Genomic DNA, 24,786 nt, shown 5'->3' with positions numbered 1-24,786 from the left:
TTGATCTTCAACTCGATATTTCAAAAAAATGATTCATCATGTTAGATTGAATACCAACTTTTAATAGTCCAAAATGCAGTTGAAAGTGGCTAGCAACTACGGGCCAACTAGTTTACTAATATTTATATAGAATTAATATTGTGTGGTCTGCCACAAAAGGTGACATATCAATACTAAATTTATCCTGTGATATTTCACAAAAGGAACGGTGCAAAAATGACTCCCTCTTCTAACAAAACTGGCCAGAAGATCGTCCAACAAAACTTCTGCACGGAATTGTAAGTGACGATATGTGGAAGGGGAACAAGGCTCGGTACAGTAAAGCAGTAAGCGTGTATAAGAAAGGGTAAAATCACATTACACACAAACACGGATAAATAAAATGCGTGCCACTTCTCAATTAGGGTTTTGTCAAATAAGAGAAGTGCGGGATACAGCAAACACCCGGCCATATCTCACAGCAGATCAACGGTTGTGGTGGCAGTGAGAAAGTCCATACAGGAAAGTAAAGCTCATAGGAACATCTGTGCAAGGTTTGAGTCAGATCGAAACGAGTCGATCAAAATAGTTGCCCTTTTTTGTGGAATGATCCACGTTATTTTTTATTCAAATTTGTTTATCCATTATTATGAAATATTGATGATTTATGATTTATCAAGTACTTTTGCGCTAATTCCTATGGGCCTTTAACGTTGTCCATTCTGTCTTGGAAGACCAAAGTATCTTATACTTTTTTATACTATACAGCAGTAAAAGTCAATCTTGCTCGGAAATATATCATCAAAAAATATATCATTTTGAATTTGCTCGCAAAAGTAAAAAAACATACTGGCCGAAGTGTTCGGTACCAAATATTTTTTAACACAAATTACGGGCAAATAGCACCGATCCATAATATTTACCATTCAAACTGCGCCAAAATTTCACAGGCACTCCTAAGAAATCCTTCGAGTCCCACAACGCACGGTTTCCGTCGCCGCCACTGTCACGTAGGAAGGTGCACCGAGAGGGCACAGTTTCAATGTCAAAGTCAAGTCAGGAAGAAGTCGAACTTTTGTCGACATTCATAAGAAATGCATTAATAAACAGTCTCGCATAGTACACAGTATGCGTTCGAGTATGCATCGTAAGTCATTTTTTCAGCCTCGAGTGGGTTGTCGTCACAATTGTATGCGTCGCATTGGTTTATTACTCTCGTCTTATTCGCTGGATCGCGTCTATCTGTCTGTGAAATTCCTTCTTCTCGAGTTGAGTTTTTTATACACTTGTTTACCTACGGTCGGCTAATTATATTTTATGGATTTTGCATCGTAAATTGAATCGTCACAAAAGAGTACAAGTTAAGAGCATGTTCGCTAATATCAGTACAGTTAATATTTGGCAGCTTGTTTCGCTTGGCATCCTTGCAAAAATTTTCTACGACAGCTGTTTACGGTCAAGATGAAAGATAGACCTTGTTAAAAATTCAACATTTGTTTGCCTGACATTGGTACTCTTAATTAGGATGAACAATTTTAATAATACAACTATAGAATAGTTGCTATAACGTGCCGCAATCCTACACATGTGTAGGAGCTACGTCGCTTTAAAATTTTTAGGATGCTCAATGATTTAGTTGACAACTGTTTCGACAGACGGTGTGAAGAAAAAACTTGGTACAATTAAAAAATTGAAGTATGCTGATTGTGGAATACTGAAACGCGTTTATTTCACTTACACCCGACCACACAGCACCGCAGAAGAGTCGCGACAGCATATGAAAATGAGGATTAAATTACCGATTAGCATCGGCGGTTTCGCATTGCGCCATAGCCGGTCGTCACGACCGATACGACAGGAGGCCACCCGCAAAACCGCATTACTCAAGCCAACGGAAGTAATGATGAAAGTAACGATACTAATTCATCCCGCGGTAAATCTTTTTTCACTGACAGAAAATAAATGGACCATTTAATTGTGGTTAAGAATAGATCTGTAATAGATGGTGCGGTTAATTTTACTAGCTTCCTATGCGAGTGAAAAGGGTTTTGCTGAAGTTTTCAACTAATTAATTTTGTTCTAATATTTTAACAGATTTGAAACGCGTGCAAAATTGAAAAGGTTTTGAATGATTTACTCCGTGTGATGAAATAGGAAAAAAACTAAACTGAATCAACTTTTCCCAAATTTTGCACAAATATTTCGAGTTTATTCTTCAAAACATTATGAACCGATTCACGTTTTATTGCTAACATGCACAGAAAGCCAGCCGTGGTGGGATTCAAGACTATGATTTATGACCTCCAACAGCGCGTTTCATTTAAAAAAAAAGTCCATGGACTTTCCGAGAGAAGTGGGCTCCGACAGCCGGCGGCGCTGGCCTCCGAATAGAACGCGGCAGATAATTGGTCCGGTTGGACGTTTTCTGTATGGATGAGGGGGCGACGCCAGTTGAACGGAAATAAACAAAAAAACGTGCATCTGCTGCTGTTACTCTGCGTAAGAACACATGTCCGACTATACTTGTTAGCAGTCGAAATATAGTTTAAAATGATGATGAAAACAGATGCTGTTTTTGGGACATGCTGGACTAGATTAGCGCAATTAGTGGAGAATGTGGAACGATAAAGCGTCAAGCTGGCGGCGCTTGTAGCAGCGCTGGGAAAATAGTCGTACTTGAGCGGATCTTAAGCCGCTTGCTTACGCACATCCAAATAAGTTCGTAGAAGCGTTTGAAGTAAAATCGACACTGATCTGATTGAAGCCATTGAACTCGAGTTGCCTTCGATATAACCGCTTGAATGAATTGACCCACCAGCTGGGAACGTAACATCAGTGTTCGCTACATTACGATATGCATATACAGCTAACCAAACCAAAGTGTTTACAATTTCATACAAGTACTCACCCGCGCGGAAAATCTCTCCACAGCCGTCACATCTGGACGCAAACTGGGCATCGTAGCAATTTCCGCAGTAGATCTTGTCGGCCTTGGAGCCGAACTGTTTGTCCACTAGCGAAATGCGGCACTTGTTGCATAGGAAACACGCCTCGTGCCAATGTTTGTCTTTATAGGAGAGGTCCTTTTGGTTGAGAAAAATGAATTCTGATTAGCCTACCGATGGAGACGCACTGTCAGCTGAGAGGAAGTTTCCTTACCTTCGAATCAATGCCGATCGTCTTGTTGCACTCCTCGCAAATGTTGGCGAACACATTCTCGTAGCACTTGATGCAGTACGGATGCTCATCACGCAACACGTACCGTTGTCCGGTTAGACTCTCGTCACACTGCCAGCAGCAGAAGTGGCCCGAGTGCCAATCCTTCGACATGGCCTTGGTATATTCCCCACTGAAAATTAACTGAAAAACGAACGAAAAAAGTATTAATTTAAGGATTAGCGGAAGACAGTTAGTGATCATGTTTTCAAAATTCAATTTTCCGACATTTTGCATCTGCAGCGAATCGTAGCCTGTACCTTAGTATTAGCTAGGGGTAACGGTGGCCTTGGACAGTCATCCTGTCAGGTCGAAGTGGAACAGGTGCAGCCAGACATTGGGCACGGCTGGGGTATGCAATGTGTCAATTTCCTACCCAAGTGCCTTCATCTCATATTCTTGCCAGCGGACGTAAATTGTAATTGCGACCGTAAGTGCATTACGTCAGCGTCGTTCGTGGTTCCAACGCAATCGTAGAAAGTAGACGGCCAAAAACTGCCGCTCACTGTAAACCTGGCGGAGTGTTTGGGTTAGTAAATTTCACTGCCCAAAAATAACTGAACGAATGAGAATACACGCGAATCCAGGGCAGCAGTTTTCTCACTGCCTCACCACAGCACCGCCGAATATTTTCCGCCTGAGAGGAAAAACTCGGTCGGGAGAGTGAACCAAGCGCAACCAATGAAAAGACAATTTATCAAAGTCTCTATGCAGAGGGCATGAATTTTAGAATCTTCCGGGAAGCCACTATATTCAACTACATCTGGAAGGTAAAATAAAGTTAACTTTTTTCCAATACCAGTTGATATTAAAGAGTTGAATTATTTACTTTACTTTGCTATGTTCCGACGATTCTCGTAAACATTCAAATAACTTTGCGATATATTATATACAAAGCATCGTGGAATCCATGCTACAGTGTTTAACGGCTGGTATAATGAATCCGACATTTGTCTTGTTCAGCCGATACACAAGTGCGTATCGGTCGGAATGTTTACATTCTCTACTGATGATAGCGGCTAGCATCGGTTCGTGCGTTTCAACCCTTTATTTAATTGCAGCCGATAGCAATAGTCTCAAATGGAAACAGTAAACAGAGTCAACATAAGACAAACAATGTTCATGTCACTGGAGAAAATTCTTTCGAACTTTTTCTACAGATAGCAAAATGTAGTTTTTTTTAATTCCAAATTCATTTAGTTTCTATACCTGATTTATAAGTAAGAGGCGAGATGTTGCGCAAAAAGTTTGGATTAAACATTCAGCTGAACTAAATGAAAATAGGGGAACTGCTCCATTATTCATCTCATCAAGCCGATATTCACGAAGAATGCTCGGATCAAACACCAAATTTTTACGAAATAATTGAACAAATAAATTAAATATGCTTACGTACTCTTATGGAATCGTTTAGCATTGTATATTTAGAAAAATTAGCTAGATTTATCCTGAATTTTGTAAAACAAACCATTTTTTACAACGCTTCCATATCCATCTCAAAACTTGAATCACTGCTCAATTATTCATCTCACGATGCCCCCATATTCATCACACTGTTAATCGTGAATGAATCACATTATCATGAATGAACGTAGCCGCAGCCCGTCGTAGTAGGTTACCTAGATACCCGCTGCAGTTGTTTACGTGCAAAATTGGTAACCTAGGTAACCAGTAAAGTGCTGTAGATTTATGTCAATTATGTCGGAATAATTCAACAATTTCAGTATGATTTTTTCGTATTAACAGAATCTGATTTGACAACTTTTGATTTTCTTCAACGCAGTGAAAACAGATGAAAATACATACAGCTGAAATTTAGGAATTGAAGAAATTCAACTCATATATTCCTGCTAATTCAAGCTTGTTTTAGGAAATTTGAGGTGAACATTTCAAAGATTAAAGTATTCGTAGTGTAGTGAGTGATTTTGTTTAGTGATTGAAATAAAAAGTGGTCCGCTAGTGATAAAAAAAACTTTGGTTGGCTGCTGAACGAGTCCGGTTGTAGCCGTATAGAGCAATGAGCGGATTTTGTTTTTTGAGGTAGGTGATTGAATTGAGTGAGTTTTCGAGTGCAGATGCCCGACTATAATACCAAATTTAGTGCTTTTAAGTGAGTTTTTGAGGAATATACTTTATGAGGAATCTAAAGTGAGCTACAAAGAATCCATTCCATGGATTAGCTGATTGGTTTATCAAGAACATATCCGTTTTTCCTGTTTCAATTGTGTTTTCATGTTGTATGAGATGAGTATAGGGGCTAAGATAAATAATGGAGCAGTTCCCTACATTTGAAATAAACAGTTGGACAACAAAAATCCAAAAGATTCTTTGGGACATGAAGACTGTTTCATTTTCAGTGGAAATGGTTCAGGAAACTGTTTATCGCTTGTTGGCCATTATTTTCGATGGTATTTCAGTTTACTCGTGTGTTGCTTATGTGATTTTGTTCTATTTAAACGTACCTACCTAAAATTGTCGGTTAATATTGATAGCAATTGGTGCCAACTAAAATTTTGGATTTTTTGAGGTTCTCATACTCAGCAACAAACACGCTCAGGGAGAAATGAGTGTTTGTATATGTAAGCTTCCTCTCTCCTCTTCACGTCAGTATTTTTTTGTTTTGTTCATGCATGCTCAGTTCTGTTAAAAATGGCGTCGAAACAAGAAGCCGAAGTGCAGAAAAATCTGGTAATAAGTTCGCGGTAAACCATCCCGTAGTGTTCTGATTTCAACTGTGTAAACTGTCCTACAAACCTAAATAATAATTCCCAGTGAAAGACCGGCCAAAGTATTGGACAAAAAAGCCTTCGTTTTTTTTTATCTAAATCATGGTTCAAGCTCCGTGGTATGGCTATCGATAAAGATGTGTACTAAAACGAATGTTTGAAAATAATTTTTATTTCCTTTCTGCAAAAATACCATGTCGATGGCAGGTATGTGTTTTGGCCAGATGAAGCATCATTACATTACACAAAAAAAATGAATCTGCCTCAGTGTCGTTCAATTGAAGATTGCTTTGGGATTTTGAGTTTCTTGGTGTACAAAAATAACTGAAGAGCAACAAACTGCTAACACAGTTGATTGGTAGAATAAAGAATGTATTCGAAAAATCAATGTGAAGGCTATCATGAAAAAGCTTCGTCGGAAAGCCGATTACTTAAATGTTCATTCTTTAATAATGAATGTACACTAAAGTCGCTTTTTACGCGGGGGATACGTGCCGCGTAAAAAACCGCATAAAAAATCGCGTAAATTCCGGAATCCACGTAAAAAACGCGTGAATTCCGGAATCCGCGTAAAAAAAAACCGCGTAAATTCCGGAATCCGCGTAAAAAAATCAACGTTAATTCTGCATTCCGAGTGAAGGGAAACCGAAATCCGCGCTAATTCCGGAATCCGCGTAAAAAAAAACCGCGTAAATTCCGGAATCCGCGTTTAAAAATGCCGCGTAAAAAAACCCGCGTAAAAACGACCTTAGTGTATTTTCATCAGAAATAAATCAGCCTTTCATTAGGTACATTTTCCGTTTTTGACAGCAATAGAAAAAAAATTCCAATTTTTTTGCTGTTTACCATTAAGTACTACTTCGATGTAGAGCTACATGTAGTGGCAGCGGTGGGATACGAGTCCACACCATATCTGACTAAGGGGCCATCCACATTCCACGTGGACAGCTTTTGGGGAGGGGGGGATGTTTTATGTCCACGGTCCATACAAAAATTTTAGAATTTATATGGCCGGTCATCCACGGAGGAGGAGGGGGGGGGGGGGTCAAAATCGTTAAAAATCTGTCCACGTGGAATGTAGATGGCTCCTATTTCCTGACGAAGCAGTTTGTTATCAATTCATTGAGTTGAATTAAAACATTCTTGTGGAAGTTATGATGCTGGTCCAGAAAGTCAGCCGGCGTGTGTTTGAATGCTGACTCGGAACAAAGACTGTTAGTGAGGAATTTTCTGCATATTAAGAATTGGATGCAAGGCCTGCGTCCGAAAAACAGAACGGTGCAACAAAAAAAAAAAAAGAAATTGCAACAGCGTAATGTTAGTATCTGAGTAAAGCTTTGCTGTGAGAATAAACAACTCGTTATATCGTGGATCTAGTTGAAAACCGAATTGCTTGACGAGCGACAGACGATTATTTTTTCTCATGCCGTGCATTATACCTAACGTCGGTAGCACATTAGATATTGGTCGAGTACTCCAATTTTCAACTGAAAAGATGGGAACCAATGGAAAAATTACAAAACTTATCTTCGTTCGATCGATCGTTTTTGCCGTTCAAATCGAAAAAAACGATAAAAGTGTATACATTCACGTAGTCACAGTCAAATTTCGATCCTTTTTAAGCACTTTTCAAATCATTTCATGTATTAGAGGTTTCTTGCCTAAAATTTTTGTTTTGTCATGTCATGGATAGCAACGATGAAATTTTTATGGGTCATCTCAGTGAGAACTAAAACCTGCATGCTTTGTAGAAGCAAAGACTTCAACATATTTTTTGGTAGCATAAATTCACCTTTTTTAAAATGTCAATTAGATAATAAGAATTGGAATGGGGAAAAGAAATTATTTTTTTCGAATTCAGCTGGTAATTTTAGTTTGAAGTTAGTGCTATTTCTTATTTTATTTTGATTACGTTGATAGTTTTGCAGTTGAAGTCAATGCTTTAACATAGGTTAAGGCATGCAGTAATCCTTTCCTTCGACAAGCAGTCAAGTATTATTTGTTCTATAGGTACACTACCCGTCATAAGTTTAGAATCGTTTCACTGAGTATTGCAATGCACAGTTTGAATATTGCATCACCTAAAATGAGTAGATTTATGTCACTCTATCTCGTGATTCCGGCAACCCAAAGAGTTGTGGTCTTCAGCAAAGTTGTTCTGGAGGTCAAGACTGTATGGTTTAGAATTCAGCCGTAGCGTGGCGCTAGAGTGCATACAGTTTCGAGTATCTCAAACATTATTTATCACGCAGATGCAACTATTTTAAAAAAGTGGATTTCAGCAAACTTGAAAACAAGGGCTTTTAGTTGGTATACAGTTTGGTACGGAACTCAACTTCTTCGTGGCGTTAGTGTGCATGTAGTTTTAAGTATTTTGAACTAAGTTTATATCGTGAATTCCATCACTAAGAAAGTTGCAGTCTTCAGGAAAGTTGTCAGGAGGGTCAGAAGTCATGATTGACTTAGTGTGAATTGCCCCTTGAAAAGTTGCGGTCTTCAATAAAGTTGTTCTAGAGGTCAGGAAATTTTAGTTTATGGATAGCTGGGTTGGAAATAACACCACTACTATCACTACCGTATGCTTTTAGTTTCGAGTTTAATGAACTGTATTTAAAGTTACAGTATTCAGCAACTCCGCGATTAAAATTTTCGCAGAACAAATTAAGGCATTTTTTCACTGAATCAATTAGATAAGGCCACAGGATTTTATTTGTAGACAAAATTCTTGTTCAAGTCAATACAAGTTCTTATAAAATAGGGGAAAACTTAAATTTCTCGGCATAAAAACAATTGCTGTAGACATGCGAACCGTATTCTAAAAAAAAATCCCGCGAGCGCTGGTCGAAAACCTTAACTTTCAAAGAAATAAAAATCGCGGGATAAGTAAAGGTCAAAATACGAAAAGTTTCGAGCACAGTAGTGCAACGTAGCGACTAAACAGTCCGCCATCCAGAAAACCTTGACCTTCTGAACAACTTTGGTGAAGATCGCGACTTTCTAGACAGTGGAAATCGTGTGCAAAGTTGAGGTCAAAATACGCTCACTAGCGCTACATTGCGGCAGAATTCTGGTCTAAGCTGTGCTTCAACCCTTTACCTTCTGAACAAATCTGCTGAAGACGGCATGAGCTGCGAAGTGAAACGACGAGTTGCAGCTGCGAACAGGGCCTTCTATAGACTACGTAACCAGCTGAGGTTTCGTAGTATGCAAACTCGCACCAAACTAGCGCTGAATAGGACGCTGATCTTCCCGGTTGCCCTTCACGGACATAAAGCATGGGCGCTGAAGGAAGCTGATCGACGAGTGCCTGGAGTATTTGAGCGTAATGTTCTGTGATCTATACTTGGCAGTAAATTAGAAGATGGAGTGTGGTACAGACGCATGAATCACGAGTTGTACTAGGTACATAAACATGCAGGTATAGTGAAGGTAATACAGCGCGGCAGGCTTCAGTGGGCTGGACATGTGGCCAGAATGCCTGACGAGAGAGCCGCCAAAACTATATTCAGCAGAGAACCAGGAAGATGCCGTCGACTCCGTGGTAGACCTCGCACTCGGTGGATGTGCGCGGTGGAAGAAGATGCATGATCTGCTTATGTACGAGGTGACTGAAGAACGGTTGCCTCAGACAGAAGAAGCTGGACATCTCTAATTCGTTCGGTTTTAAATCGGTAAACGGTCCGTCGGCTAACAAAGTCAGTAAAGTAGCCGCTAGAATCATGGATAAAGATGTACATCAACCAAAAACTCTTTACCTTCTGAACATATCTGCTAAAGACTGCAACTATCTAAATGTCTGAAGAACGAGATTTCTGCCTATTCCAGGTGTTGCAGCAATGTCAAACTTGGTAACAATACTCAGTGAAGCGATTTCAAATTAATGGAGGGCAGTGCATTTTTGAGCCGGCGATCAAATTAGGTAAATTTATACGCGTTCGAATGTTTCATCGACAAAGAACTTCTCATTACGAATCAATCTGTAACTTTCATTTTCTTTTGCACTCTAGTCAAATTAACTCACAGTTATCGCAGTTTTTCTCTCTACATTTTTTTCTAGTAAATTAAATCTTAACAGGATTCACAGAAAGTTGATTACTAATTGAGAGATCATTATCATAAACGTTTTAAACATGCTTTACGTTTAGGACATCGAATTATTCTGGGCTCATGGAAGCACACATTACATGACCTGTTGGAACAATAAGGTTTTGTCATATTTTTTACTGACAGAACTATACCCGTCCCAACACATAAGTTTCGCAAATTCTCCAGGGTTCCTCACATTGAAAGCGTGGGCGTTCTAGATAAGGAATCCTCAAGACTGCCTTGCCTATGGGACTAGGAGTCATGAGAGAGAATCGCGTAATAAAAATCCGACACCTTTATATTTAAAAAATTCGCTGAATCGAAAACGATCTGAATCGCTTCAGCTGGTTCCCGGTGATTTTAAAGGATATTATGCTATCTAACAAACGGAGAATGCTGAGTGTGAATTCTCAGAATAGAGATCCATTAGAAGGTTTCCCATGTGCGAGTCGCACAGATTCTGAATTCACACACGCAGTTTTTGCTGGAAATAGCACGCACCGGTAGGTATTGAGAAGTTTAAGCTGTGACATGTCTTCAACTGAATTAATTGATCGTTCTATGTTCATTAACTAAAAGAAACACTTGCACCTACACTATCCGTCATAAGCTTGGAATCGCTTCGCTAAGTATTGCAACACCCAGTTTAAATACTGCAGCAACACCCAAAAAGTTCAGCATCACCTGGAATGGACAGATATCACGTGTTTCCAACTACCTAGAAGTTGCGGTCTTCAGCAAACTTGTTCAGTACTGAATGTCACTGAAACGTCCTGCACGAAAAGTTCAAGCTTACATCATCCGATGTGTCCTCTCAAAACGCACATTAAATGTTTTGGCTTTGCACAACAAATGTTAACCTAGTTTGAAACCTAGTCAGTACCAAGTATCAGTATTGATTACTGCTCGCACTGCTTTAACGATAGCAGCATTCTGAAAAATATTACCAATACCAATACATATCATCATGGCAATACTAGCACCGGTTAATACTCCAAAAGTGTTTTGATTTTGAGCCGTCCAATACATTGCACATTCGCTAGAGCACCAAATGCGTTATGAACAACACACATTCGTTGTACTGGTTCCGAAACAGTACAAAAGATGCTGTTAAAAGATGCGATATTGATGTGGTTACGCACAGTTCAATTTTTGCGTGTGCTAAACGGTCTGCAGTAAACTTGTTCAGCAGGTAAAGGGCTTTTGCTTGTTGGGAAGTTCAGCTCAATCCAGAATTCTGCTGCTATGTAACACTAGCGTGGACACTATGCTTGGTATTTTGACCCTCATTCATCTCACGATTTTGACCTCCAAGAAAGTTACGATCTTCAGGAAAGCTGAAAGTCAGAAGGTCAAGGGCTTTGTGACGCTAGTGTGCACGTAATTTTTCGTATTTCGATCTCTATTTTATTTGAAAATTACGTATCGCATGATTTTATGCCAAGATATTAAAATTTTCAAAAGTTTCGTATAAGCATGTTTGTATCTGTACAGACGAAAACCTGTAGCTTTGACCACTTCAATCGATTCAGAGAAAAACAGTCTCTTCAAGAATATGTAACACACACGAAAAACTAATTTAGTTCAAAATACACTAAAGTCGCTTTTTACGCGGGGGATACGTGCCGCGTAAAAAGAAACCGCGTAAAAAAAAACGCGTAAATTCCGGAATCCGCGTAAAAAAAAACGCGTAAATTCCGGAATCCGCGTAAAAAAACCATCGTTAATTTTGCATTCCGAGTGAAGGGGAACCGAAATCCGGGCAAAAAAAAACCGCGTAAATTCCGGAATCCGCGTAAAAAAAAAACGCGTAAATTCCGGAATCCGCGAAAAAAAAACCGCGTAAATTCCGGAATCCGCGTAAAAAAAGCCGCATAAAAAAACCCGCGTGAAAAAAACCGCGTAAAAAGCGACCTTAGTGTGCTCAAAACTATATACAGATTAGGGACGCGCTGCGAATTAATTTCAAATCAAAGTTTGTATGAACAGGAAGCCCTTGACCTCTTGAACAACTGCTGAAGATCGCAACTCTTCAAGTGGAGCGCAATCCTCGAGAAAAATTGAGTTCAAAATACTCAAAACTGCATGTACACTAGCGCCACTTTGCGGATGTATTTCTAACCATATTATTTGCTGATCACAAGCTCTCGACCTACTGAACAACTATACTGAATTGTATGTTGCTTTTTCTTGAAGCTTTTTCGTTTGCATGAATGAAACGATTAATCAATATCTTTAAGTGAACGTTGCTTTCCAATCAAAAATGCATTTCAACTCTAATTTATTTAGATTTTTCATGCTGCAAAATTGATGCAAAATGTGGATCATCGAATGCATGATGCATGCAATATTTAATCAATATTTTCTTCAAAGTCAAACAACTGTTCATCTTTAAATAACGATAGCTTTGTTGCACTTAAGGTTGCAAATATTCTGGATACCTTTCACATTCCCGTTTAAAGAAAAGTTACAGAAAAAATACTAAAATAAAATTCAGATTGAATCAAAATGTTCTGCCATTTTTCGCATTTCAATTAGCGAGACTTCAACTACTAGAAAAACTTTAACCACTATAAAAAGTAACAATCGTCCGTCCCACAAAGAGTTGACAGCAAAATTTGACCAATTGAAAAATAAAATCTAAAGGAATGTTGCAAAAAAACTGTTCTAAATATGCAAGAGGTAATCCTCCAAAATTGAAAAAAGGCAGTTCAATTATTTGGATTCTTCGCCCGAGTGCACAACCGATTCACACATTGTCAGTCCACAAGACATTTTCGTTAATCGCTTTGCTCGAAATACATTACCGCAGTCGAGCGGTTCACTTGGGAGCCAAAATTGGCTCCACTCGAGATAAAACACACCATCCGCGGTCGCGACATACAGTAAGCGTCGACAGGCGGAAGCAACGATGAGATCAGCTTGCTGGAAAAAAATGCGCTCTCAAAAGAGACGGACAATTTTATTTGGAACTGGTGCACTTATTTGTTATCCGTTGTCTTTTGGACACATATTCCACATAATGATTATGAATAACAAACAAAAAGTGTCTCGATTCCTCGCAATTGGTTTCTGAATTTTTATCTCAGGTGCAGTGTAAAAAAATTAATAATAATTGTATCGAACTTGATAACTTAGACGTTCGTCAAAATTAAAGTTTGAAAATCGAAGTTAAAAAGTTAAATCCTCTGAGTGCGGCTTTTTTTTAAGTCCGTTGATGTCTCAGACTTTGACAGTAATGTTTGCTCCGAACGCGTGATGAAAATATCAACTTAATCGTCTTATCTTTGCAGAAGGAAACGGTAACCTTTCACCGCTTTTTTCACACAAGTCCCTGAAGTATGATCGAAAAGACAGATTGTAATCCTTTGAATGGCTAGCTCGATAAATCCTGTCGACGACAATGTCAGCCTTGTCATCGTCGTCTCCCGTACACACAGAGAGAAGAAGAAACAATTCCGCCAAGGTTCGGGGGGTGACAGACAATTGGGCACACATGAGCACAAACACAGACAACATTGCACATCCCCGCAGCACTTCTCCAGCTACAGTGGCAGTGTCTTCCTTTTTTGGGCTGTAACCAAAAGCGGAATCGCACGCAGTTCCACCCATTGTTCCCTGACCGTGGTGGCCACACGTTACCCCTTATCCTCGATGGCGTTCTGGTTCTGCGTCTGATAGTCGGTCTGCTCCATTTCGGTGATGGTGATCTCGCCGGTTTGGTCCGATGATTCCCGGCGTTTGGTGGTCGTCTTTTTCACTTTACGCGTTTTCTTGACCTCGACGGTCTGAGTACGCATTACATCAACATCAGCCATTTTTTTTCTATCGATTTTACTTTCGCAATACGAGCCGAAAATTAGCAATAACTAGAAAAGCGCTTAATCCAAGCAGTACTGATTCGTTTGTTAGTCACTTCTTGTTGACGGGTTATTAGACACAGACAATCACTTGTGCGTTTGCGGTATGTATAGAACAGTAGGAACCGAACTTCCCGGCGTCCAGCGATTTCGCGATGCGCGAATTGTTATTGAGCTAAAGCCAGAAGCGAACTGTAGCGACTCGAGGGTCGAAATTGATCTCGATCTCGACGATGGTTTATTTTTGCTCTGCACTTAAACTGCCGTTGCCGTTTAGTATGCTGGGTCCTACTCCTCCAGAGAGTTTTCACTCTCAGCAACGGTTCGAACTACTTTTTGTTGGGGCCGTCCGCGTCGTCACTCGTTTGCCGTTAAACGAAATGCTTTCCTCGGTGATGTATGTACTGTGCGTTCCGTCAATACAACGAAAGTGGAAAAACGGGAAAATTCTGTTTTCGTCACCAACTGAAATTTCAATGACGTCGGCGCCGCGATGACGACGGACCGCACGTGGTCACCACAACAGCTTAAGCTGTGTTCGGTTTATGCTCGACTGAGCCTGGAAACGCCAGGCAATGCTAACGGCGTAAACTCATGTCAGAATAGAAAATACTGACAAGTGAAGTGGCGCTGAAAAGTAAACCTTCGCCGATTTGCGCTCCCTATCGGATGTAGCTACCGTCCGAGGAGCACGTTTTGGAACGTTTTTCTTACGCTTACTTCTGGTGGAATAAATAAACTGCTTACCAGTTTTAATGGGTGATGGTTTTATACAACAATTAGTAATAACGGCTATTTTTAGTTAATCAGAGGTAATAATTAGAGATGATACATAACTGAGCGTTCCGCATCAACAAATAAGCTTTTGAAATGTGTAAATATAAAGGCTGCGTTCTATTAATCAATTCAATCTATAGAGGCATATGCAGGAAATTGATTAAATTAGAGGAACTAAAATGTTATTTCGGCTATCAAGTTTCAGTTTTTTTTTATTCAAAAATTATACATTTTACAAAATTATTAACAATGAATGAAATTTGTTGCTATTGAACCATAATTTTTGGGCAAAATTGATATCTAAGAAATTGTTTGGATTTCAATACAACAAGTATTGTTTTTTATCAAAACATTTTATACTGAAAATTTGGATCCCATTCATTAACATAATGGTTTGATTTTATAACATATTTATTTTGATTTAATTTTTTTTCTCGGGGGGGGGGGCGGAGTTGAGGAATATAGAGTAAATTAACCTATAGTGTTTTTTTTTTCTATAGTAGTGGTCCACTATGATCGTCAGATCAACTCAATTTCTCTTAACATAGATCGATATTCATGAAGGTTTCCCATAATTCTGGTACAGATTGGCTAAATGTAATGTTTCTCGAAGTTTCTGAAAATCCCTCGAGTTTTCACATACATTGAATCAATCTGTCGAGTTGTCCACTATAGGTAAATTCACCCCAAATTTTACCTTAATGCTTATCAGTTTACTTAAGGCATATATGGTAAATTATCCTACAGTGAAGCCCTTTCCTATAGTGGACCACTTTCCTATAGTTGACCACTCGTCAGATTATCTCAATTTCTCTAAACATAAAACGATATTTATAAATGTTTCTCGTGATCCAAATGCAGACTAGCTGGATAAGTTGTTTTCCGATGCAAGTTTTCTAAAAATCTCTCGAATTTTCGCATGATTTGAGTTTATCTGTCGAGTGGTCCACTAAAGGTTAATTTACTCCATTACCCGGCTGGAGGTGGGGCATATCGTCTGGAGTTGTAGTGTAGCCAAAAACACTAAATAGGGTAAATTGACCTATAGCGGACTCCTTTCCTATAGTCCTACAGACCACTCGTCCACTATAAATTAACTCAATTTTTCTCAACACATAAATCGTAGTTTCATGAAGATTCATTGTGATTCTGATGCAGATTGGCTGGATAAAATGTTTCACGGTGGTAATTTTTAGAAAATTCTTTAAGTTTTCGAATAAATTGAGTTATTCTGGCGATTGGTCCACTCTAGGAAAGGGGTCAACTATAGGTTAATTCAGACTAGGTACAAGAACTGATTAATAAATTTCATGAAGTAGGGAAAATTATTCTATAGCGGACCCCTTTCCTATAGAGGACAATTCGCCAGATTACCTCAATTTTTCTTAACATAAATTGAAATTTATGAAAGTTTGGCTGGATAAGAAGCTACTGAATGGAGGTTCGCTTATAAATCCCTCGAGTTTTCGAATAAATTGAGTTAATTGGGCGGGTGGTCCACCATGGGATATAGAATATAAACTAATTAATAGGCATAGTTGTACGTAAAACGTAACATAATCTAGTTTAAAATAGTCATCTCACGCTCGATTTCCGTTCAGAACTTCATTGCAAGACAATTTATTTACGTTCCTAACTCCACCGATGCACCGGACGCTTCGAAGTGCATCTCAATCGTAAGCGATGTATCCGCCCAACCGAAATAGATCCCAAAATGTAATAGATTTGGCACCTTTGGCACTGGCTAGAACCGTGGAAATTCTCGGCTATCCACCGTGTAACAAACTACGACATACATTTCGTCTTCTCTATACCTACGCATTCCGGGACCAAAAGCGAAACACAAATTAGTTAGGAAAAATCAAAACAAAAACAACCAGCCAGCCAGTCTCACGATCACAGCCAGATGGGTGATTGTGACGAGAGTGCGGCGACAGCGCACATATTGTATATTGTCTATTTATAAACCGTTGATCCCAAAAGCCGAAAAAACGGCCGTCATTCAGCGCCGTTAGTACGGAATGGAGCAAAACGGAGCAACCCAGAGCAGACCTAGACCGGTTGGCTTCTCTGAAAGGTGCATTTTCTCCGCATTTCGTTCTGGTGGAAATTTTCCCGGCCGTTGTTTCGCCGTTACAAACTCAAAGATAGAACGATCGACACACGATCGCCACGCGCCGTTAAACGAGACGATCGTGCGCCAAAATAATTGGTTGGCCTCCCACTTTCCACATTCTCCGGATTCGAACGTGTGGTTAGCCGTGTGTGAGCGTGAGTGAACCAAATTCTCCTGCTCAGTTTGTTTTATTTTTTTTTGGTTCGGTTTGGTTTTTCCGCTTTCCGTTGCCATTTCCACGGCTGTCGGTGGCAACCGTTTGCAAAGGTAATACAATTTGGTCTGTGCACACGTCCCCAAGGAAAATTTTGCAAAACGCAACTCGAGTGCTGCGTGCCGTTGCTGGAAGGCAGCGGAACGCAAGGAGAAAATGAAGTGCAAGATTCTTGTTGCGATTTTACTGTATTGGCTTGCTCTCGCTTTTAAGAAGTTTGCACTCGTTTGATGATATGCATGATTGTTGACGATCTACGCTGGGGTTTGTGCATTTCACCCGTTTGGCTGGGTGTTGTTTGATGTTGCTCCGGGGTGAAAGTATGTAAATACGGTTCTTTGCAAACAAAATGAATAGGATGCGTGGGCGCAAGGCGGGACGCACCAGGTCGGGTCGGCGAGTACGGTTTGATGTATGATATGAACCGTAGAAATGAATTGAACCTTCTCAATGGTTGTAGGTTAGTCTCAAGAATGTTAATGGTGATTAAAAATTTTTTTTTTCTCGCTTATTTTCCGTCGGTCTAGTTCCGCCACTGTTGTGGCCAATCACCGACGCCCAGGGAGGCGACTCCAGACCCAGGACCCTAACTCACGACCCGTTCATTAACGGACCGGCGCCAACGGCTTTACTTCCTCATGCGATGGAAGGCGTGATCCCAGAGATTTTTCGGCTCAGAAAATCTCCCGGTGTCGGCTAGGATTTAATCTAGACCAGTTGGGTTGGTTGTGAGTGGATCGCGCCACCTCACAACCATCGACACCTATGTCGGCGGTGGGATACGAACCCAGGCGTCGAGCGTGGTTGGCGGAGACGTTACCAACCACACTAGGCCCCCGCTCTATTAAAAATTATGTTCTTTGCGTTTTACCGAGGCATACAAAACAATGTTCAATGATGTATGGATGCTTTAGTTTCGATGTTGTAGCGTTTATCATTCACACAGAGTGGTGACACTACTCAATACAAACTTTACTAAGCTTTGATGTAGTTGTGGTAGAGTGACTGGTGAATGGACAAGTTAACCAATGAATGAGCAATTTTCACGAGCCTCGATTAGTTTGAAAATTTTGTATCATATGCGTACAACAAACGTGAAACAGGTGTTGAAACTGTTGTAACATCATTGATGCACAACGAAAAAAGGAGAGGTTCAAGGTTGCTACCCTGGGGGAACACCGGAGCTGGTGCTTTTTTTCTGTGTGGACTCATCACTGCGACTAGAGATTAGATCTATTCTGCCGCTCATAGAAAGTCCGTCCCATTTGCGTTTTGGTGCTGACGAGAAAACAGCAATTGAAAACCGTAACGCTTTAGGTGAAATTCTGCACTCAAATGTTTTTTATTCAATCATATTCAATCAAGATCATCAACAGATTTTAGTACTGCAATGACAATCTAACACTTTTGCATCATTAAACTTGCATACACACCGAAATTTGATTAAAATTTGTTGAAAATCATAAGCTGGGACTCACATGCGATTACTTTTAGGGTACGTAGCCAGAATGATAGCAAGTCAGTCCCATAGCCAGCTATGACCGGTGATGAAAAACAAACTACTGCGAATCGATGGCGGTGCTATACCATGAGTTTGGAATGAATCCATTGCTGGTCAATTTAAAAATGACCTTCTCTCGTGCTTTATTAAACTATAATAAATGGCACTTGAGTTACCGAAGTTTATGTTAGCCAATAATACGAAAAAGTTTTTATGTGAAAAAGGAAAGAGCGGAAGCTTTTTAATGTAGATCAATGACAAACGAAAAATTAATATAGGTCAATGATGTGATATCAGTGTTATTAAACATCCTATTAAGTTTAAACAAATTCTAACTTGGAGTACCTTACCCTGCTAGCTAAGTGTGAATGAAATATCATTATTTAGTTTGATTATTATATATACTGGCCCTTTGGTTAGTTCAAAAACGAAGATTTTCTGCTGTTAAAATATATCTATATGATAAAGTCAAAATATAAAATAAATTCGCGTGATATCAACTTTTTCGCGAATTGGCCACAATAGAAGACCCAAGTGGCCAATATAGAAACGCTATGGCCAAAACAGGAGTCTAGAGAAGTTTTTTGATTGGAAAATATGTAAACAATACAACATAATTTGATTATTTAAACTGATTGTTAGTGCAGAATATAGGCGATTTCATCCGATTTCCCCGTTGAAATTATTCAATTACATATTTTTCGAAGGAAGAAGGACAAATATCTCTCATACATAACATACTATGGCCAAAACCGGTGCCCTTACCCTACCGGAAACATGAACGATTCTTTCCAATTTCGGGGGAATAGATGTCTTAGCAAGTAAAGATTAAAAATGGCGGCTTGCGGTGATTCTATACCTTCAAGGCACTATGGCGTAGAATTATTTCATACGGCAATATACACAGGGTTACAAATTGAAAAATTGTTCGGAATCAAGAGCGTCATGAAAATTGACCACTTTCAAAAGCTTGAAACTCAGTTAGTTTTCAACGGGGTTCCTTCATTCCTACAGCAATCGATTGAAAAATAAGCTATGCGTCCACCAAATTGCGGAAAATTGTGATTTCCTGTTCAGGTTAATAAGGTCCAGGGGAGAAAAACTGGTTCAGATTGAAGATCAAATACTTTGCTCGGAACAGGCGCCAAAGCTGCGGCAATATCGTTATGCGAAGCGTACTCCTTCTTAAAAACGTTGACGAAGTGCTCTGCGAACAAATCATATTTTCAGTTATTCGTAGACGCTTCCATGAACAGTGTTAAAACAGGTCTGTTAGAGTTAACCAACGAGGATCAGGTGCAGTTGTGACCAGGGCTCTACATTTTCGAAACATTACAATGAAACTGAAATATATCGCGTAGTTATCTCGATTCAAACAGTTTCATTTTTAGGTAATTCCTTTCGGCTATTGTCATCGAGTCACGATGAACATGTTCGCTGTCAAACAGATTTCATCACGGGTTTTTTCCCGCCTGTTGTGCATCGTATCATTTCAAATGAAACAGATGACTGTTTCAATTGACGGAGAGAGTGACGGAGAGAGAGAGACACTTTTTTCTCTCCTTCAGTCTGTCAATTGAAATCAGCATTGTATCGCATCGTTTGACGATAGTTTTATCACACCGCAAGACACAGTTGGGACGGAAATGGCATCCAATAAATACGTCACGCAAATTCCGATCAATATTTCGCCCCGAAGCCATTTCGGGTTGTGAAATTAGTATTGACGTCCTCCGTTTCATATCGTCACGTTTTTTCCCCCTCTTCCCTATATATGCGAGAAGTACTGTATGGAAGCCCCCTGTATCCGTCAGTGCCATTGTCATTTTCGATTGAGAATTGTCATGTGAGAGTGATGCTGATAATCTCCGCTTTCAATTGAAAATCATTGTTTTCTTTTTTAAACCCTTCAGCTGTCAAAATCAAAGCAAGAGCTTTCGAGTAGTTTTCATAGAACTTACAAAATGCTCGATAATGATACAAATGCTTTTCAATTGAAAGCGACGAGCAAGGGGTGGCAACCCTATCTAAACTCTACATGTTTAACAGTCATCTACGTATGAAAAAGTGGAATAAATATGCTTACGTAATTATTGAACAACCCCTTATTACAGAAAAATGCAAAAACAAACTTGGACCGATGAACAGATGGCTGCGGCTCAACGTGCCGTTGATTGCGGAATGTCCGTAATACAAGCATCCGCCATTTTTAATTTCTAATACAAACGGTGAAAATTAAACGTTTGGTGAATGCATAACTATGTCACGTGCTATGGAACAACTTTTAACTATCAGTGAAGCGATAAATAATTTTAACCCCCACCTCTCAATGTTCATTTTACCCACACGTGTCCATTTTACCCCCAAACAAGGGTTTTCAAAAAAGCTCAAGATTACTTCGAAAAATACTTTATATGAGTACTCCTTTTTTGGTACTTCTTTTCTTTGTATAAACCATTAGTGGCTCAGTTAATATGCGCGATCACCTCGTGGTTTTGGGGTTTATTTGTGGAAAAAATTGAGAAAGGGCTTAGGGTGTCCATTTTATCACCCTTCCCCTACACTGACCGAGATTATTTTTAACGTTTGACTGCAATTACATAAAAAACAACTACAGGATATAAATTCATTCAGAAAAAAATGTATTTTCTGACTTCAGGGGGTTTAGTCAAAAATAAAATACTTCTTATATACAGTCAGGTTTTTTTTAAGCGGGGGGTACATACCTCGTAAAAACACCGCGTAAAAACCGCGTTATTTCCTAAATCCGCTTAAAAATACCGCGTTAATTAAAAGCGCGTAAAGTAAACCACTAAGAAAGGCTTCAGAAAAAAAACCGACACGTTTCGACCAGTGTTTAAAATTGTGCTCTTGTTAAAGAGGTCATTCCGGAACTTCCGGAGGGCGGAGGTTTTTTTTTGACTAAAACTTCTATTCAATAAAAACTTAGAAGTTTCTGATTCTCAACCAGCGTTTATTCGAGAATCCGCGAAAACGTATTTGAATCAGCGCGGTATCGCGAAGAAAAGCTCGTAAAAATCCACGACTGTATTTAAAAACAGCAAAACATTTATGCAAAAAAAAAACAAAACAAATTTTGACCACCTCCTTGCAAAAATTGGAGGATCACGTAAAGATAAATTGTTATTGTATCTTTGAGTATTGCTTACACTCTTGATATTACAGATTTTAAATAAGTTAATCTAGCGACGAGAAGAACCTAGTTTAGTATTTTAGGGGAATTGGGGCAAAATAGTTACGTTTTTTTTGTTCACACAATATTTATTTGACACGGCACAATACTAAAATAGTTATGTTGCTGAGATTTTACGTGGGTCAGACACCTACCAAACGATTCTTGAGACTTTTTTTCTCAATATAAGACATAATTTGACTACCACTTTTATATATTAGCGCATTACATTTTGCTTTGTGAAATATACTGAAATCATGCCAAAACCGTTTTCGTACAATCACCGTTTTGAGTTCAGTTTTTGTCCGATTTAAGATCTGTTTATTTTAAAAGATGAGTAAGAAGATGCCAATATGTGGACAAACTCTTAGAATTTTGATATTTGGCTTTAAAACAAAATGGTGTCGAAAAAACATCGAAAATTTCCGATTTCTCAAAAATTCAAAATGTCGCCACTGTTGCCCCTGTAGGTTAAATGTGTTCAAACTCGTGAAATTTGTTTTTGGGTCAAAATACATAAAAAAATTTACATAGAAGCCAAGGCAAAAAAAATGTTGCACTGTGTAATTCGCCAGGAAGGTAGCGGAAGACTCGCCAACGTAGTGGACAAAAAAGACCCAGTACTTCTTGTCAAAATCATGGTTTAGGCCCAGTGATTTGGCTATCAATCAAAATGGGTACCAGTACGAATGTTTGAAGAAAATTTTAATTCTATCTGATAGAAAGCACACCGTTTCCTGTGGAGAATGGCGACCGAACAGTTGTGTGATTACTTCAGGAGGGCCACAAGAGTCTGTTTTTGGTCCGCTGTTATTCTGCTGCTATATAAACGATCTGTTTAAGTTTTGAAGTACTGCAATATACAATTGTATGCTGATGATGTACAGCTGTACATCCGCCGTTTGGGTCTTCGTACCAGCGAAGTTATTAAATTGGTCAACGAGAATTTTGCAAGGATTGCACAAAGCTCCCGGCGCAATGGACTGCTTGTCAATTGTGGAGTCGGTAACTGGAATATGTTGCCCGTCAAAGTAAAAAGTTCTGCATCGAACCATGTTAAATTAAAAATGTCAACTGGAAAAATAAAATAATAATAAAAATTAAATTTAAGTTCCAATTTTTCAAAAACTCTATGACAATAAAAGGTATGTTGTGGCCAAATAAAGTATCATCAAATTACGCCAAAACACTAACGTTCCTGAGCAACCATTAGGTCCCATTTCTACTCGAAATAAGCAACCCAACGAATCAGCCTCAGTGTCGCCCAATAAAAGATTTCTCTGGGATTTTAAGTTCTGGAAAAATAACTGGAGTGCAAACGGTCGATTAGTATTATCAAGAGATGCATTCCAAAAGTCAAGGTGAGGGCCATTCTTGTTCCGGCATAACGCAAAAGCCTCATCGGAAAGCCGGTTACGGACCTTTCTCAATTGTCAAGCCTTATTGAAACGCAGATTTCAAATCTGATTGGTCGTTTAATACTCGCTTTCCCTAACACGGTCGATTGAATATTCTACCTAATTAACCGGGAATGCAATTTTTGCGCTATGATCAAACTGCTTCTGATCAAATCAATCAGTTTACTAGTGGACGGTGGCTAAGACGGTCCTAACTAAGTAGCAGCAGTAGCAACAGCGGCTTTTCCGATAACTGTTGCAAATGATTGATTGATCGCGAACTGGATCGACCACCAGGAAGCAGAGCTGCAGCAGGCGGCGATTTCGAATATCTCGCTGCCGGATATAGCGGACGAAACAACAGAGTAAAAAGCACCTTCAACAGCGCTAGATTTTGAATCTCCCTTTTGTATGGGAAGTACCGTCGACATACAGGCATGTCCCCAGTTTTGCGAAAACTGGAACCATCCGTGCTTTTAAATTCGATCATTTTAATTGGAGTGGTATAAATATGCATTTTCCATTACTGTGTGTGTGGAAACCTTTCTAGATCCCACTGTCTGGCAGTGATATTATAAAAAAAAACAAATGCAATTATCTTTCATTTCATTTGGGTCTACTAATATTACGACTCTTAAAGATACGTAACATGTACAACATTAATCGTTCAATGAGTAAAATCAAATTCCAATACATGCGATATCCTTCTGTAGTACTGTGGGTAAAATTAAGTTTTACCACTTCCGCAAAGTTTTGGCGAACGGCAGGAAAACATTGCTTACTATACGCACCATCAAATGATTTTAGGGCACTTATTTCTTCATTATAAATTAGCGTTTGCGATGGCTCTCGTCCTGTTGTTACCTCGGCAGAATTTTCTATCATTTTCAGAACTTTATCAGCTACTAATTTGTCCATAACATAAGAACTTGTCCAACATAAGAACATATCGATCATATTCCCAAACCTATTGAAACAAATACATTGACATAAGATAAGCTGTCGTAATTATATGTAAACCAAGCGGTCGTGTCTTATAAACAACCTCTTGAACTATTTCATTGATAATGAATGTATCATAATGAGAAATAAATCAGTTTAGCTTTAAATGTGTCTACCTTCTTTTGAAAGCAGTAGAAAAAAATCCCAAATTTGAGTTGTCACTCGTGCAAGTTTTAGCAGTTGAAATAAAATGTGCTTGCTTTAGAAGTTACACGACTCCAGAGAGTGTTATTTGACCAGACAATTTATAGCCTCCAACATTATTATCAAAATAAATTTTAGACACCATCTAATGTCATTCATTATTTATTTCATAAATCACAGTCTCCGCACAGAAAGAATGGGGACACCATGCAGCTCAGGCGATCGTACAAAATGATAGCATCGTATTTCATCTTCCGCAGTACAAAACTGCGGCACGGACTTCTTCGACATCTGTCAACTAGACACAGCTATGGCTCTGGAGCGCAACCGAATCGCAGTGCAGCGGTCCGAAAACTCTAATTTTGTCCTTGAAACCTCGTGGCTAGTTGAATTTGCGTGTGCTCTCTCTCCCAACAGCAGGCAGCTGTCTGTCCGGCAGACCGCAGGCGGAATGACATTGACCGTTTATTGGCAGTGTAAAAACATAGCCGTGTGAAATGTATGACCGCAAAATTTACGACAAAATTTCTAGTCATTAGTTATGAGAAACATTGCACCACCCTGGTTGGCGGCAG

General features: G+C 39.3%; 1 protein-coding gene across 7 annotated transcripts in view; it reads right to left on the bottom strand.

The window, feature by feature from the left end:
* Positions 1-24,786, bottom strand: part of LOC129725539 (four and a half LIM domains protein 2) — a 356,638-nt gene that overhangs the window by 41,140 nt on the left and 290,712 nt on the right. For 6 of the 7 annotated variants that reach the window (XM_055681510.1, XM_055681509.1, XM_055681512.1 and 3 more), the window contains 2 exons: positions 3,139-3,339; positions 2,888-3,062 (listed from right to left, as the gene is read on the bottom strand). In XM_055681510.1, coding sequence (XP_055537485.1) covers positions 2,888-3,062; positions 3,139-3,339 — 376 coding nt within the window. Of the gene's footprint in view, positions 1-2,887; positions 3,063-3,138; positions 3,340-13,649; positions 14,114-24,786 lie in introns of those variants that run through there. The other variant, XM_055681513.1, reaches the window with a different exon arrangement.

Source organism: Wyeomyia smithii, chromosome 2 (genome assembly GCF_029784165.1).
Source record: "Wyeomyia smithii strain HCP4-BCI-WySm-NY-G18 chromosome 2, ASM2978416v1, whole genome shotgun sequence".
NCBI classification, from domain to species: Eukaryota; Metazoa; Arthropoda; class Insecta; order Diptera; family Culicidae; genus Wyeomyia; species Wyeomyia smithii.
This window is presented reverse-complemented; position numbering and strand designations above follow the sequence as displayed.